The sequence below is a fragment of the Drosophila biarmipes genome, chromosome 3R (assembly GCF_025231255.1).
Source record: "Drosophila biarmipes strain raj3 chromosome 3R, RU_DBia_V1.1, whole genome shotgun sequence".
Taxonomy (NCBI): Eukaryota; Metazoa; Arthropoda; class Insecta; order Diptera; family Drosophilidae; genus Drosophila; species Drosophila biarmipes.
Genome location: NC_066616.1, coordinates 18153437 through 18169477, shown reverse-complemented (window position 1 = coordinate 18169477; position 16041 = coordinate 18153437). Strand labels below are relative to the sequence as shown.

Here is a 16041-nt window from a genome sequence, read left to right as displayed (position 1 = left end):
ACCTTAAATCGAAACTCCTGGCTTGTTAATAGGTCGCTGGAAAGCCAATAACCAGGCCTTGCCAAGGAAATTTGCATACAATGGGAGGCAGATGGCAGTGGCGGGGGGAACAAGGGTTAGCTTGATTTGAAAAATATGAAAGTAGCTGCACGCCACGGACTGGCCCACAAAACTCTCGCCTAGATGCCAATAAGTCGAATGCTAGCGTTTACCTTTTACAGAGGAGTTCGCCAAAAACTTGGCCACTAACGGCCGGTCGATGCACTGGGGAAAACGGGCCAAGTTCTTAAAGAAGTTAACTTGGTTTTTAGGAAGATAATATATTATTAAGCTTCGGGGATAATTATTTTAAAAGAACTTATTAGTATATTCTGGGTTATACGACAGGGAATCCTTTTAAACTTACAGGGAAGAGTCCTTAAGAATAATATTATGGTACCATGGTATGCTTAACCTTTGATTCTTATAGATGTATAGGGGCGATTTCAGTTGATAAGATCTAAACCCTAACTAAGTTCAGCATCAAAGGAAAACCCCTTTAGAATGACATTCGCCACAGTGCAGGAGCCGATTCATTCCCAAAAAGGCAGATGGGGCCATGGCGTGCCGAGGTATCTGGGGCCAGCATCTCGGGCTCCTCCAGCCCGGCAAACGCGGATGTCGTCGCCCAAGTAATGAGAACGTCCACTGATTTGTTTGGCCTGGCTAGTGCAAAGCATGGTACCCAATCGCCCCACCATTGTTTGACCAAGTGTTTGATAACTTCATGCCGGAACAGAACAGCCAGCCAATCTCCTAACTGGTTTCTGCTGGCGGAGCATACTCTCAGCCAGCCACGCAAAAGCTATCTTGGCCCCAAGTTTGAGAACTTTTTCGAGCAGCCAGCCAAGAACGAGCGGAAAAGTCAACAAACGCTCGCGGATGAGAGCAAATCGCGATCGCGCTGGGGGCTCCGAAGGCGGCGGCAGCAGCCCGCGTTTTCAGTCGCTCCGTGAAACCCGCCACAGCCACATCGAAACCGCGCGCAAGTCGTACCCGAATCGCCTGCGAAACGCACGCACTGCGAAATATCAAGCACTAATTAGGTGCGAGTGCGGATTCAATTGATTTCCCCCGACTGCCCATTGCAGTTCAGCAGCGGCAAATCAAGAAAATAGAAAGCTAGAAAGTGTAAGTGATTTTGGCTGGACGCCAAGTGGCTGACATTATCAGCGGAGAAATGCAGGCGGTTGGCAGGCGATTGGGCGGAAAGAAAAAGCTACAAAACGATGGCGAGATCAATCGATCGCCGTCGCATGCAAATCGAGTGATAAACGATCGCCTCGAAATTGAAATAACAGGCGAGCAGCTGGCCCCCGGAGGTGGATATGCATATGTGTGTGCGCTCGGGCAGCGAAGTGTTTCTCGCGGGGATGGGGCGGAGGAGGAGGCGGCTGGCAGGGAGGAGTAGCCCCAGTAGCCAGAGTCGGAGACCTATCTATAATGTGTAGCCAGTTCCCCGACTTGAGGCGCGCTTGCTCGTCTGCCTGCGGTTTGTCGTCGGTGTGTGCTTATTTATACAAAATATATTCAATTTCATTTAGCTGTCGCTGCCGGCTGTCCAGCACTGGCGATTTCAATATTCAAATGATCGCCGCCGAGCCCCAGACTGATACTTTTCCTGAGCTCCCGCAATCGCCGGGGCAAAGTTGAGCAAAAAAACCAGCAGCACATAGGGAAAATTAAAAAACAATAATGCCACTGTTTGTTTGCATTTGTGATCGCTGACCCAATTGGCTGAGGAAATATGGCAGAATGAAAACAAAGTCAGTTCATGTAGAGGCGGCTATATAGGCGATGCACTGGGTGATGTCAGAGCAGCCAGCTGACATTGAAAGTCTGCGATCGCGATCGCGATCGCAGTCGGCGACAACCTGCAAGCCTTCCCCAGCCTTTTGGGAGCTCCCAAGTTGAGCAGGTTGGCAAGATACATAAGTAGGCCATCTCGTGGGGCGACTCCAGCCAGCGGGGCGTATGCGTAATGTGAGAGTGTGTGCCTGGCATACGTTTCGATTGAGCCACATTTTGGCTATTCGCCTCGGCTGCGAACCATAAAACTCACATTCGCAGCCAAATGACAGAGTCGGGTGATGAATTCCAAGTGGCCACTCCTCCGGGGAAGTAATTAGCCTGGGGAATCAACGGGTTCTATAAGACGTTGGCCATCCCGTTGCCAGAAATCCCCCCACTTGGCAAAGTTCAGTGACGCGCAACCATTGAAAATTGAACAATGTGAAGGTTACTCGGTTTACAAGGCAAAAGATAACGCCAGAGCATATGGGAGACAACCGAAAAAAAACATGGCAAACAAAAATACATTCTGATTCTGTCGGAATAAACGAAAAAGCGAAGGCGTTCGCACACCAACGCCAAGCGAAGTGGCACCAGTGGCGCCGAATCTTGGCCAGCAGGTGCTGAGAGCCAGAGGTAGAATCCCATTTGTTGACCCCAGATGGCTCTGCTCGGTGGGGATTGTGAGAGCGCGGTTCCAAAAGTTCCACTGCCTTGTTGATTTTCTAGATTCTAGATCTCCCTGCTGAATGCTCGCGACCTTGCGAGCTATTTTTAAGTGTTTCGTGTTTTTCGTTTTCTATCTGCCCGCCGAATAAATGAATCATTTTGATGGGACTATCTCTTTATGACCTAACTTTCGCTCAAGATCCTCGAGAACTATGTTTTCGAACGCTCTCAATGTCGCCGCCCTCTGACATTGAAATTGTAATATAAAAATCTTGACAGAATGTGGAGCCGTATCAAAAAGTATCTCATAGATGCGCACATTTGTATCTTTCGTATAAAAACCCGCCGCTGCCACTAGTAATTACACAATCTCGATCGGCAAATGAAAACTTCAAAGGCTGCAATTGAGTTTGCAGCTGCAGCGGTTTTAATTGATTTATATGGCAAGTCGAGTGATTGAAAGCAGCCGAGAAAAAAGGCAATTTGACAAAAAATCAAAGACTAAAGTCAAGTGGGAGCTGGAATACCAGAAATTGGCTAAATAAATATCAAGAAAAAACCAAAAATGCCCCGTGCTTTGGACTCGTCAAATTTGGTAGAACGATTTCTACCGGTTTCCAAACGGGGCCCAAACAAAACCTGACTCGGCCACTCCGGCGAGCTCCCACTTTCTGTCGAAGACTGTGAATTGAGCAATTTCCAGCTACATCGCAGATACCGCAGAGTGCCTTTTGTCTCTTCGATATCTTTTGTGTGTGGCGCAAAAAGTAGCGCAGAAAATGTCAAACTTAATTACGCGTTGAAGCGCAAACTAATTGTTGAGTGCTTTTAGCTTTCGGCGGGGTTCAGTGGGCAGCAGGGTCACAAAGTTCGACAGAGCCGAGAATAATTGGCTTTGGCTCCGCCTGAGGCCCCAAAACAATATCGCAGTTGTCAGATACAATAGCTGGACACGTGCTCAGTGCACGCGAACATTACAATTGCCGGGTGGATTAAACATATTTTCCATGGCTTATAGCCCTTAGCAATGACATGATTTATATGGACAATATTTTGTCTTCGCTGGCCTAGGCAAATGGGTCAGCAGTTGATTAATGGCTATGATAAACATTTGTTTGTACTAGGGAAATTTTAATATATTGTGTACTGCTCACCGAGTATCTAAAATTTTAAATATATTTATTAAGATAATATTTGTATCCAGAGATACTGTTGAGCAAGAATTCTTGTAACATACCAGTTACCATTAATATATATAGTGTTGAATATTTTTTAAGATTATTTTTCCTATCCACTAATTTCTGGAACCCCTTTCTTTATAAGGTAAATACTAAATATTTATGTTTTCCCCGAATAACCTTACCCCGAAACTGCAGGTTTTTGGAAAGTGGCTTGCCAGTTCTTATGCATCTGTTGGCTGACAGTCGTTACCTTTCACATTCGGCAGCATCCGACACACTCGTACACCCACTCCATCTGCATCGCGCCGAGAAACTCCACAGAAACTCCATCAACCCACAGAGTGCAATGACAACTGCGTCCAGTTGCACTTGTCAAGTCTCGCGGCACTTTCCCAGTCTCCAAGCCTACGTCAAGTGGAGGCACACATTCCTCGGAAAGAGTCGCCCACGCCTCGACTTGAACTTGACTCCGAGAGCTGCGCAACACGCCCGTTTAGTAAGGCCACTATGTGTGAGCCGAGCGGAAGTCAGCGTCAGCTTTAGATGAGTTCATGCGAATATTAACGCCATTAGGCGCATGAGTGGGTTGCTAATCGCTGCTATATCGAATTCCCAGCCGCCATTCCCTTGGTGTCACGAAGTCTGACCCCAATTACTTGTCGAGATCTCGAGTATCTCTACTTTGTTCACCTAACCAGGTCAATAGATATATGTACCACAGTAACCCAAGATGGCAGAGTTATAGAAACCAGACAAATGCCTCTGCTGGGCTCCGTGGCCAATTGAAGTGGCGTTTATAAACAGACGCAAACGTGGAGATCGCCTGAGCAAAACGCGTGCGAAACGCGTGAAATACGGCATGTTAATGCGCCATGTGTCCGGTCTATCAGCCCAGCCAGCTTGTGACGAAACTACAGAAAGTTTTTAAATTCCTTACAGAGAAGAACAGAATGTGATGTGATCTCTGGCACGCTCCCCTTGCCCCACGCCCCTGCCCACTGATAATTGCGCAATTTGTACAGCACTTCTGTTGGCCAGATTCTTCGCATCTTTCGCCGTGAGGTGTGAAGCTCAGCGGAAATGGGTTTCACATACAAATAGCATTTGTATCGCAGTATCTGCTGGCCGAACTCTAGCTGTGCGCCAGCCACAAGGCATTTCCCAGGCAGCCCGCCTAGCCGGGTCTTTCTTTCTGGTAATGACTCTAAGCGTTTCCATGTAAGACAAGACATTTTGGCGTGTGATTATCTCATCAAGACCGCCGCGAGCCACATGTTTGCATGGGGTGTATCTCATGGATGCAAACCAGCTGCAGCGGCATTTGCAAGTGCCGACATGCGCCACATCAATCCGCAGCCCAGGCACGTTAAGCGCTTGATTAATTTAATGACAATGCCCGGTGGCGCTATTTCGCTAGTTTGCCATTTGGTCGGGTGCATCCCATAGATAGTTGGCCAGATTGGCCGATCGTGTGCGCCTGCGCATGCGCGCATGATATCTACTTTCCCAAGCCGGCCTTCTACTGCCATTTCCAGCTCACATCCCTGCGGCTAGCATACGATTTATTACTCATTCGATTTAAAAGCATTGCTAAATATAATTCTTACGTTCTCTCGAGTATTTCACGTTTTCTGCCCATTGTTTTCTGCGTTCCTTCTATTTTTAAAGCAGATTTGTTTTATAAACATTTTCATTTGTCTGCTTGACGTCACAGCTGGTCAAACTTTTGGATCTTAATGGTTGGTTTCATTGACTTTACTTTTGCAACCGCCATGGCGGTCAGTGTGGGCAAGGTAAAAATCCACAAATATTTCTTATTCCGTTGGCTAACAAAACAGGGGGGAGAAATGAAAACAATTCGTAATTTTGTATAGTTCATATGAAGAATTACACAATGTTGGGTTCGTCATAAAAACTTTGTCACAGCTGAAAAAGCAAAGAATTTCTCTTACTTAATATATTTAGAAGATCCTAATGATATAATCTTAATGATCTTCTGTATTTTTACTTTATTTTTAGCTGGTAATCCCTTTATTGAGCTGCCAAAATGCCTAAACCCCTCTTAAACTCCTGCTGCCTGTGCCAGTCGACCCGGAATGGCTCCGTCATTTCGGGCATCCTGGCCATCATCCTCTCCATCATCACCATCGTGGTGATCTTCACAACACGAGTCCACTTTAAAACGATAGTCTTTGACTTCATCCCCAATGACATCGTGAAGATAATCCTCGTTATTAATTTGTGCATGACTATTTTGATATCACTGCTCATGATTGCGGGTGCTCTCAAGGTAGGTCGTCGTCGCTCAACCTCTCTTATGGAAAGACATTAATCTGTTTACATTCTTCACAGCGGAACCACTATCTAATGGTACCCTGGGTGGTCCTCGGCATCATGATTGCCATCGGTCTGCTGATCTCCGTCATCTACACGGGCGTCGTCTTCTTCATTGATGGCTATGTGCTGACGGGCGTCCTCTGGCTGATCTTCGGCCTAATTTTCTGTGGTAAGTGCACTGCTCCATGGGACGTGGCGATGTGGGGGAAACCTGACTATTCCATGTGCGGTTTTTAGCACCGGATGGCGGTTATTGCGAGCCGTTTTTAATTTATAGACCCATTTATCATGCGATGATTGCCCGTGCGCTGAAAGCAGCAGAGTCGGCGCCCAGGGCTGGGAGTTTTCGGAGGGGCTTGCCGGGTGGGTGGTGCGCGCAAATGAGGCGCGAAGTGGCCATTTGTGCAACTGCCAACTTTCTGCAGCACTTTAATCTAATGAGGTGGGGTAACCACAATTCTTTAGCGAAGCCATGTGACTTGACAACAATGTAATGTTTTAGCTAACGAAAGGAGGTAATCTTTAACAATAGAAAGATTTCATGATAGTTCCTTATTTTATTTCCCGTTTTTAAATGGAATATTACATTTTTAATTTAAAAGTAAAATAAATATTTTAACGTTTATAAACATTTCTCAAAGAAAACATGATATAAAAATCATTTAAAAGTGAACAAATTATTTAGTGTTAAAATAATCCAAATAAATTCTTTAAAATATGCTGAAACCAGAACAATGTACAATGTAAACATTTAAAAGTCGAAAAGGTTATTGAAACTAGTAAAGAATGGCATGATCGCCAGTAAATTACATTTGTAAAATAAGAAATCATAGCACACTTTTGAGCACACATATCTAAACCTACAAATGTATCTTGTGCCCTCTTTCAGCAATTATGACCTACTGCTGGTGCGTGGTCTACAGTGAATACGCCAACTTGTCAGAGGAGAACGAGCGCGGCCGCTACAACAAGCAGCCCTACCGCCGCTAGGGATCTGCAGGATCACTAGCAAAACTCATCAAAATTTGCATTCTAGAAGCAGACTCGCGCACCCACACACACATCTTCATCCTAGCTTCTTATGTTCGTTTTTAGTAATTATGTCTAACTAATAATTGTAATTTAGTCGAGGCGAGCCAGCCCTTCGCTCACATCGAATTTACGCGGCCCGCGGCAGTAAGTGCAATGGAATTATGTATTTAACATTTAAATAAAACTTTAATCCAGATATTTTGTGAATTTCTGTTGTAATTTGTACGTAATACTTGTAATTGTGAAAGAGGAGTTCAAGAACCGAAAAAGATTAACACGTGGAAATAAAAACAAACTGTTTGTTTATCAACCGTTTGAGAGCACGAGGTCTTGTGTGTTTGTTGTTTTTTATTTCAAAATATATGTTTTTTCTTTAGGTATATATAGTTATATTCAATTCTCTCAAAGTCTATCAAAATTGTAAATTAACTAAAAATATGGATGTGTAGGGGGGCGTTTCATGTGGTTGTTGCTTTAGCTAAGTGGGCGTGTTCCATGTAACTACACAAGTAACTAGATTGAACTCTACAGCTCGCCGTGCGAGTACTTGGGCTTCAGCTCCTCGATGCGCTTGATGAAGTCGCCCTTCTCCAGGCAGCCGTCACAGCTCTCGTCCCAGTCGTTGAGGATCTTCTTCAGGTCGCGCACCTTCAGCTTCTTCAGGTCCACGCTCTTCAGATCGATTTGTTTCTCTGCAAAGGACGCACTCGATTAGAAAGGTTTACAAGGGGAAAAGGATAGTGACAGGGATACGTTGATGAACTAAATCTGTTATTAATTTTTGGGTTTGTTTTGTTGGGTACTAACAAGACAAATGCATTTTATGTCAAAATGTTCTAGCACGCCCAATTCACTTTACATTATTATCTATATAGCAGCACTTCAATTTGAGACAAACATTTCAGAGGTGTTTTTAAAAGTTCAAGTAAGTAATTAAATTTTAAAATGGCATTTACATAGTTGGAATAAGTTGACAGATGTTCTAAGCCGTAGCTAGCATATTGACACACCTTGGGACGCATTCTACATTCGAAAAATGGCAATTTAATATATCAAATGGATATAAAAACAATTATCTAGAACTGTAGTGTAATTTTATCTTTTTTAGATACTCTTAAAAGTATTCACAATGTATCCAATCCTATCTTACTATATTATATCCCTCCTTTCCACCCTACTGGATATATTTACCATATCGGAGATCGCAGATCTGCGCGTCCTTCTTCTTCAGCTTCTCGCAGATCTTCTCGGCGGGCATGGACCAGCTGAGGGGCTTGCTCAGCTCGTTGAGGATGCCCGTGGCGGATTCTTCCAGACCTCCGAGGTAGTAGCACTACGTGGAATAACGCATACGTGTATCATTTTTCCGCATGAGTGCGAGAGAAGAGGGGGCGACACTTGTTTGCCGGCTACTCACGAATCTGTGCTCCTTGTTCTTCTGCGTCTTGCAGAACTTCTTGAACTCCGTCTCGATCTGCTTGAAGTCCTTCTTGCTGGCATCGCTCAGGGAGTCTGCGAACCGCCTCACCGTCTTCACGCAAACTGCAAAGATCGAAGAAGGGCGCCCGGTGAAAATCTGCTCCAGAACATCTTTACCACTTACGTGGCCAATAGCATACCTTCGCAGTCCTCCTCTTTCAGGGCCCATGTCGTGGTGGCCAACGCCGCCAGGAAGCCGATCGCTACTACCGTGTGCCACGTCTTCATTTTGTTTTATTTTAAGTGTGCAGGAGCGGACTTTTTATTGACTAAACTGAGTTTCTTGATTTCGGTTTTGTTTCGTATGAATTGTTAGCGTTAGGTGACCGTACCAAAATATCGATGTTTATATCGAGATATTTTCGACTCGATATATCGCGGTCGTTCGACGATAGACGGACTACCGATAAATGTACTCTTTTATCGGCGGGCATAGCCACGTTTTCAAATTTGAAGAGCTGACATGGTCTCACTGCCTCGGGAGGGAAATACTCTCTGCACTCTTCTTAGGGTCCGGAATGGAATTTATTTACTAACAGGTGTGGGGGATCACTCTTTGGGTTATTTTGGCTCTCCGGCTCCCCAGAAGTATTCCTCCCCAGTTTTCAATACCGCGCGAAAGTGAACGGAACGCTACCGTGCGCTTCAACATTTCGAAAAAGCTGAACAAATATGCATTCGAACGAACCTTGCCCGTGACGTCGTGGGCGGCAATACTCCTCGAGCTCCCTTAAAACAGCCGCGTCTTCGTGAAACCCCCAACAGTATTGACCAAGTCGGCCAAGTGCTAACTACCCAGCCGGCTATTAGAGTTATTGTTACCGTTGGCAACTGCCACAGCAAAGTTATTTGCCCCTTACCGGATATAATTTGCAATTACACACCCGCCTGAAGATAAAAATAAAAAGTGAAATATTTACAAAACAACAGCCTTCGAGATGCCCGATGTAAAGTTCTTCTCCATCCTGCCCACCAATGCCAATCCATCGGATCGAGTAACTAGGGTGTCCATCAGCGCAAACCTCCTCCAGGATGCCCAGCAGTAAGTCCTGTCCACCAACCATACTGGGATTCTGAGAACTTAAAGAAAATCGATTAGACACTCCCTCCGAAAATAGGTTCTTTGCGTGCACAAAATCAAATGGCCCAAAAACGTTGTGCTTATGTGACCTGGTTATAGGAAATGCTCACAAACTGGCGAGCGATTTATAGCGCACACATTATAGCACACACGTGCAAATGGGCTGTGAAATTTAAACAATTTATGCCCTAGCATATAGGTCTCGCGTTCTTTTTTGGGCGACTCCAAAGGCCACCTATTAGTGTTTGGGGTATGGCAATAAAGCCATCTCTGGCACTTATCAGTCGCTGGCTTTACTGTATCAATTCCCCCATCCATGACATCACCGGCCAGAAATTAAATCAGACACGCGCTCCCAAGATGCCGGCTGCGAAGAGAACAGCAAAAGCCGTAACAAATGGTAGTAATCAAGGCGGCCAGAAGAATGGGATGGTGGGAAGACTGTTAATCAGCTTATGAATAGTTATATGATCTCAATCAATCAGAAGAACCATCGTTACGACACTCGGGAATCCGGGTTCCCCATTGAACAATTCTACGCATTCGATATGCGAAGACCTTGTAGTTATTTCTTATCTGTTCCCCAGATCGATAAGGTACTTGTAGAAGCTTCTGATACGTGTCGTAAGCAGCTCCTAACTTCTAGTTCTTGTCCTGAGATAGCGGCAATGTTGAAGTGGACTCTCTATAGACTCCGTGACTAAGGCTTCTTAACAATAAAAAATATCACAGGACGGACGTCTGAAATTCCTCATAATTTCCTTAAATGAGCTGCACGTTTTCGCGTCTACCCACTATAAATACATACATATGTCTGGGAGCTCCGGTCCCCAAAAAAAAACCCGCCTAACAGCCATGTGCCACTCAAACAACTACGATGACTAAGCGTTTGAAATGGGGGGTCAAACATTCAACGGGCGACGTCATGGGCACAACGATGTGACGTTTTCTAGAATTTTAAGAGCTATTCAAATTGTTAAACTCTTTCAATTCAATCATCTTACCTTCACTTTGACACCTTTGATCAGCACAAGATTATTACATTTTATATTAATAATAAAAATGTTAAGCGTGTTGACAAAAGTCATCAGCTTCTTGTTATGAACTTGATAAATGATTCCTACAACTTACTCAGCTCAAGTAGAACTTTGGAAAAAGGGGCTTTAGGACAGCTACGTCATTAGCACCTAAGTGGGATCTACAAAAAGATTTGTAAAACACCATTGCTTTCCCATCCTCCACAGATACTCGGTGAACTTCGTCAACAGTACGGACTGCACGGACAACATCACATATCACTTCAAGGTGATCATCGCCACGCAGACGATCATCGAGAACTACAAGCGGAACGGCGAGTGGAGCAGTCTGCAGAAGGACACCGAGCTGAACATCTTCGACGGTACAGGCGCTAGCGATAAGAACTCCCATTTGACACAGAGCTTTGCCCGCATGATAAGCGAGATTGACGAGGCCTTGACTTTGACTTCATCCACAGACTCCTCGTTTTGCCTCGAGTTCGTCTTCGACTACGCGAACTCCATGATGCACGTGTACCAGGGCAGGGATTCGGGCCACAATTTCATAACCAAGTACGAGACCCTCTTCTCCCTCTCCGACATCCAGGCGGTGCAGGTGTGGGGCGATGTGCAGAAGGTCAGCCAGTTTGCCCTGAGCTACAACTGATAGGGAGGGAGCCCCAACCACAGCCGCCAGATCCCCCAGGTAGCTGGTCATATGCTCCTATTTAATGCATTCTACAATCGCTTGGGCTGAAGTTCGGTTGCGGGACACCCCTAGTCCTAACATTGCACGCCCTTAAGAACCCCTCACCTGTAGTTCAGTTGAAGTAGTTTTCTGGATTTTGCACCCCATCTCCATTATCTGCTGCAGTATCGCAGTATCCACACGCTTTCTCCCTTTCTTCGTTAATTTATTCGTTGGTTTTGTTTAAGATCGAGTTTTGGATTGTTGATCCTGGCTTTTCCTTTCAAAATGATCCTGTTTAAACAGTATTAAAACATAATATATTTTAGAGGGTATTTTACATTTAACTAATTCCCCACTTACTCTGCTGATTTTATTAATTTACAACTTTAGAAAACTACTCTAAATTGCCTCAGCCGCATTTAGATCACTTTAAAGTCATCAAACTTGCACTAATTAGCGAACTTAATTTTACTTGTTTACTACTCCCATAATACTCTAAATTTTATTTGTCACATATTTATAGTTCCCAAGCACTTTTTTCCTCTTGCTCTTATCGGTAGTCCATAAATCTCACCTGGCCTTTTTTAAGAAAGTCTCATGTGACGTAGAACTGTGCTGTTGCTTATAGCCATTTATCGCAGTTGCTGTTTATTGCCACGTTTTCTTGTTGATATCAATCGTTTATTGTTGGGCCAAGGAGTTGGTTATATGCCTTGAATATATGTATGTGCTTGCTGAAGTCTTCCATTTAGATTTTGAACCTTATTGTAAGCTTTCCATGTAATACCCACCCATACCACGCCAAAAGTATTAAACATCTCCTTGACATTTCCTTAATTAAATGCGTAAACACAAAAATTCACCGGAATTGGTTTTCTTTCTTAATGCTTATAAATTTTTAATCGGAAAAACAATGGGAAGCGTGCTTGCATTTGTTTTTCACTCGTTCGCATGGTAGATTTAGAATTACGAGCATTTTCGGAAATCTTTCAGAACCCGGCCGACATTGGAATAACCGTCTGATATTCATACTTTCAGCGGGGAGAGCCTTACCAAATATAAACACGTAAACATTGGGGCCTGCCCGCCTGCCATCTGCTTTATAGCGCCACAAAATCGAAGGCTCCAATGCAATACCAAACGAAATACACCTTACACTTTATGCCATAAATTATACATTATATTTACTTTTGCAATGGAATCATTTCTTTTCACCCAAAAAAGGTATTCTACCATCAAATTTGTTCAGCTTGTACATATATATAGATACACAGATATTTACAATGCCTTACAATAGGAAACTTTACACAAACACTCTCCTCGGGTGTTTATCCTAATATAACTGCTGCGAATCACTGAATAAAAACTGACTAAACAGACTAAAATAAATTAAGGAAATAAATGAAGCGTGAAAACGCGCTTCAAACGTTTTATAAATAATATTGCACACAGAAAAAGTAAGAGGTAAAGTTAACTAAACCAATCTAAAAGCATTAAGGAACTGGCGACCAGGAGTTCGAGTAGATCGCGGACTAGGACACGAGGTAAAATGGAGTGCTTCTCGAGCATTCAGATTAATAATTACTTGGCGGCAGGTGCGCTGGGACTCTGGTACTGGGAGAAGCCCAGCTGCACGTAATTGCCCAGAGATGCAGGCATATTGGAGTCGGGTGCTTGGGTGATCGTTATGGTGTTTCCGGCCAGGTCCTGGGTGGTTACCACATGCATGATCTGTGCCGGCTGCTGTTGTTGTGCTTGCGATTGCTGCTGAGCAGTGCGTTGTTGCTTGATTTCGTACACCGCCTTGGGAAACAGGGAGGAGGAGGAGGAGGTGGATTGGAAATCACCAGCTTAAACCGCATTAACCACTCACCTTATTGGGAACCTGACCATTGCTACGGACTTGCGCAGGGGCAGGAGTGGCTGCAGGAGCAGTAGTGGCAGCCGGAGCCGGTGCCGCACTCTCCGGTCGAGGTTTCTTGTGCATTTCCCGATGCTTTTCGTAGTGCAGCTTGGTGGCGAAATTCTTATTGCAAACATCGCAACAGTAAAGCGTTTCGTTTGTAGGGTGCGTGTGAATCCTGCAAAGATAAATAAGGTTCGATATTATTATTGAATCATATTTAACATACTTAAGCAAATTGCTCACCGCTTATGCTTGTTGAGGTTGTCCTTCCGCGAGAAGGGCTTCTTGCAGACCTCGCAGGTGTACATCTTTTGGCCCGAGTGGGAGATCAAGTGCCGCGACAGGTGCTCCTTGCGACTGAACGTCTTGTCGCAGCCCTCCTCCGAGCACTTGAAGGGACGCAAGCCAGCGTGCAGCTTCACGTGCTGGGTGAGATGCTCTTTCTTCTTAAACTCACGTTTGCAAGTCGGGCAAGTAAGGGATGAGGATGGCAAAAACGCATCGTTAGCAGTGGCGGTCGCGTTCTCCCCCTCCTGATTTGGCGAAGGCAGGATCTGTTGGGGTTTCTGCGCAGGTTTCGCCTTTTGCCCAGGATTTTCCTGATTTTCAGGTGGCTTGCGCACGACCTTCTTGTGCTGCGACGCCAATGGTGGCGGTTGGACTTGGTTTAATGCGGGAACGGACATAGGAATGGGCTGGGAAGCTGGAGAAGGTGCTGTAGCAGGAGGCTTCATTTGCGGCTTCGGAGCTGTCTGCATTGAGATTCGACTGATGGTAATATTCTGCTTGTTCAGCATGGGTAGTTTCGCGGGAGTGGGTGCTGGTGCTGGAGCCGGTGCTGGCACCGAAACGGGCTGCTTTGTCACCTTAGTGATGGTTGTATTCGAGGAGAGTCGTTGCATGGCAGCCTGATTGGCCGAGGTTGTCGTTTGGGGAGCTGCCACAGCGGTCCCTGCGGGCTGCTGTTGCTTTGCCTGCGGTTGCTGCTTTGCCTGGACCACCAGCCGCTTAATTTCGTTGGTGGATGAGCTATTACTTCCACCTGAGGGTGAGACCACTGAAGGCTTGGTCTTCGGCGATGGCACCTGTCTTTGCTTTGGCGGGGGAGTCTTAAATGTTGGCGCTTCCTTGGTGCTCGTTGGCGTGGTGGGAGTTGTTGGGATATTGGTCACATTCCTTATCACCAGCTGTGGATTGGTGGTGGTGGTTTGTGGAGATCTTATGATTTGTTGAGAGGTTACTTGTGCCGTGGTAGGCAGTTGTGTAAGCTGCTGTTGCTGTTGGACTGACTGAGGCTGCGGCGCCAGAAACTGGTTTTGCGCCACAGTCGTGCCCTGGAAATTGGTTGCCGGATTTCCCAGAGTCTGCGGTGTCAACTGCAGCGTGGCCGGAATGGAGGTGGGTGTCAGCTGCATGATCGGTTGACCGTCAGCGGTGGCCAGCTGAGGCTGCAGCTTCATCTGTACTTGGTAGGTGGTGGGCAGCACTAGGTTTTTGGTGTCTATATGCGCCACGATCTGCTGGTCCGAGTTCTCGTCACGAATGGTTATGGGCAGAAAACACTTGTTCGGTGATAGCATATTGGGAGCTGACTGTGGAGCCGCCAGGCTAGAGAGTAGAGCAGCGGCATTAAACTGAGGCTGGGCAGACGCTGCTGACGCATTCGTTACTCCACCTCCACCGGGCATCAATTGCAGCTGGATCTGCGGCTGACCTCCTGCGAATTGCGGCAGCGAGGTGGTGAATTGGGGTGCCGTTGGGGAAGAGAGCACAAAATTCAACTTGGGCTTTTTGCTGTCGCCAGGATTTCCTGCATCTTCCTGGGTGGCAGAGAACTGAGTCGTGGCCTGCAGCTGGTTCGTGAGTTGCTGTAGCTGCTGCTGCAGTTGCAGCTGCTGTATCTGCTGCCAGAGGGGTTGCAATTGGTCTCCCAGCTGCGGCTGTAGTTGCAACTGGGGTGTGTTTACCGTAGTCGTCACTGACTGCGGTTGGAGAGGAGGAGTCTGCTGGGGCTTGGCGGGTGTAGTGGTCTCCTTTTTCCCCAGCGGCGTTATCTTGATGTCCGGCTTAAGGCGAATGAACTCCTCCAAAGCACTAAGGGGAACTGTTTAGAAAGTTGTCTTATAAGGAAGGAAATGTCACTCACGTTTGCCTCTCGGTTTTGACTTGCGCTTCCGATACAGGTGGCTGCTGTTGTACCCCGTTGTCCACCGTGATGGTGTACTGCTGCTGGGGCTGCATTCCCACCGCCTGGATGATGCTGTTCAAGAGATTTCCGGACTGCTGCGCTCCGGCGGTAGCTGCTGGAGCCGCCTGCGCCACGCTGAGGCTCTTACCGGACTCGTCGATCGCATCGCGAATGTAAAGCTTTTCGCTGCTCGGCGCTGGGCGGATGTTGAGGCAGTTGCTCAGCATCGTCTGCGAGTTGCGGCAAGTGGCGCGAAGTCCGTGGATCTGCTCGACCTGCTGCACGCACTGGGCGCACACCACCTTGGGCAACCGATCCTTCTCATCGATCTGCAATAAAAGAGGGGCTATTAGCCAATGGTAATATGGATTTTGTGTAAAAAACGCAACCTGTAGCGAGAGGCACTCGAGAATCTTGCTGCTCAGGTTCTTGGCGCGTCCCTCGGGCGAGTAGATGTTCGTCTTGTGGTCGCTGCTGTCCGTGCAGATGCGGCACAGGTCGTAGAAGTTGATGCAGCGGACGTTGCTTGCGGCCGCAGCCATTTTCCCGATGGCTCAGTGCTTGGCGAAATGCTATTTACGTTTGGTTTATTGCACATGCAAATATTTGTTGTTTTTTCCTCCACTGTCTG

General features: G+C 46.2%; 4 protein-coding genes across 8 annotated transcripts; 2 read left to right on the top strand and 2 right to left on the bottom strand.

Annotated features, from left to right (window-relative positions):
• The first annotated feature begins 977 nt into the window (after positions 1 to 977).
• On the top strand, positions 978 to 7375 carry LOC108024574 (lysosomal-associated transmembrane protein 4B). Its single transcript, XM_017094575.3, has 4 exons — positions 978 to 1170; positions 5700 to 5970; positions 6033 to 6186; positions 6907 to 7375. Exons 2-4 carry the CDS (start codon positions 5728 to 5730, stop codon positions 7005 to 7007), a joined length of 498 nt encoding a protein of 165 aa, XP_016950064.1. The 5' UTR covers positions 978 to 1170; positions 5700 to 5727; the 3' UTR covers positions 7008 to 7375.
• A 4-nt stretch (positions 7376 to 7379) lies between these two features.
• On the bottom strand, positions 7380 to 8876 carry LOC108024568 (mesencephalic astrocyte-derived neurotrophic factor homolog). The gene is made up of 4 exons (XM_017094567.3): positions 8669 to 8876; positions 8467 to 8591; positions 8241 to 8382; positions 7380 to 7741 (listed from the first exon to the last, which is right to left on the bottom strand). The coding sequence occupies exons 1-4, from the start codon at positions 8754 to 8756 to the stop codon at positions 7575 to 7577; spliced, it is 522 nt and encodes a 173-aa protein (XP_016950056.1). The 5' UTR covers positions 8757 to 8876; the 3' UTR covers positions 7380 to 7574.
• A 243-nt stretch (positions 8877 to 9119) lies between these two features.
• Positions 9120 to 12705, top strand: LOC108024547 (uncharacterized). Of its 5 annotated transcripts, none has more exons than XM_017094545.3 (3): positions 9120 to 9570; positions 10854 to 11331; positions 12355 to 12705. In XM_017094545.3, the coding sequence occupies exons 1-2, from the start codon at positions 9467 to 9469 to the stop codon at positions 11290 to 11292; spliced, it is 543 nt and encodes a 180-aa protein (XP_016950034.1). In that variant the 5' UTR covers positions 9120 to 9466; the 3' UTR covers positions 11293 to 11331; positions 12355 to 12705. The 5 variants fall into 5 exon arrangements, with proteins under 5 accessions (XP_016950034.1, XP_016950016.1, XP_043947111.1 ...); XM_017094527.3 differs by having other exon boundaries at positions 12310 to 12705; XM_044091176.2 differs by having other exon boundaries at positions 10854 to 11334.
• LOC108024541 (transcription factor Sp2) lies at positions 12475 to 16041 on the bottom strand. The gene is made up of 5 exons (XM_017094513.3): positions 15800 to 16041; positions 15369 to 15739; positions 13466 to 15316; positions 13190 to 13397; positions 12475 to 13119 (listed from the first exon to the last, which is right to left on the bottom strand). The coding sequence occupies exons 1-5, from the start codon at positions 15950 to 15952 to the stop codon at positions 12898 to 12900; spliced, it is 2805 nt and encodes a 934-aa protein (XP_016950002.1). The 5' UTR covers positions 15953 to 16041; the 3' UTR covers positions 12475 to 12897.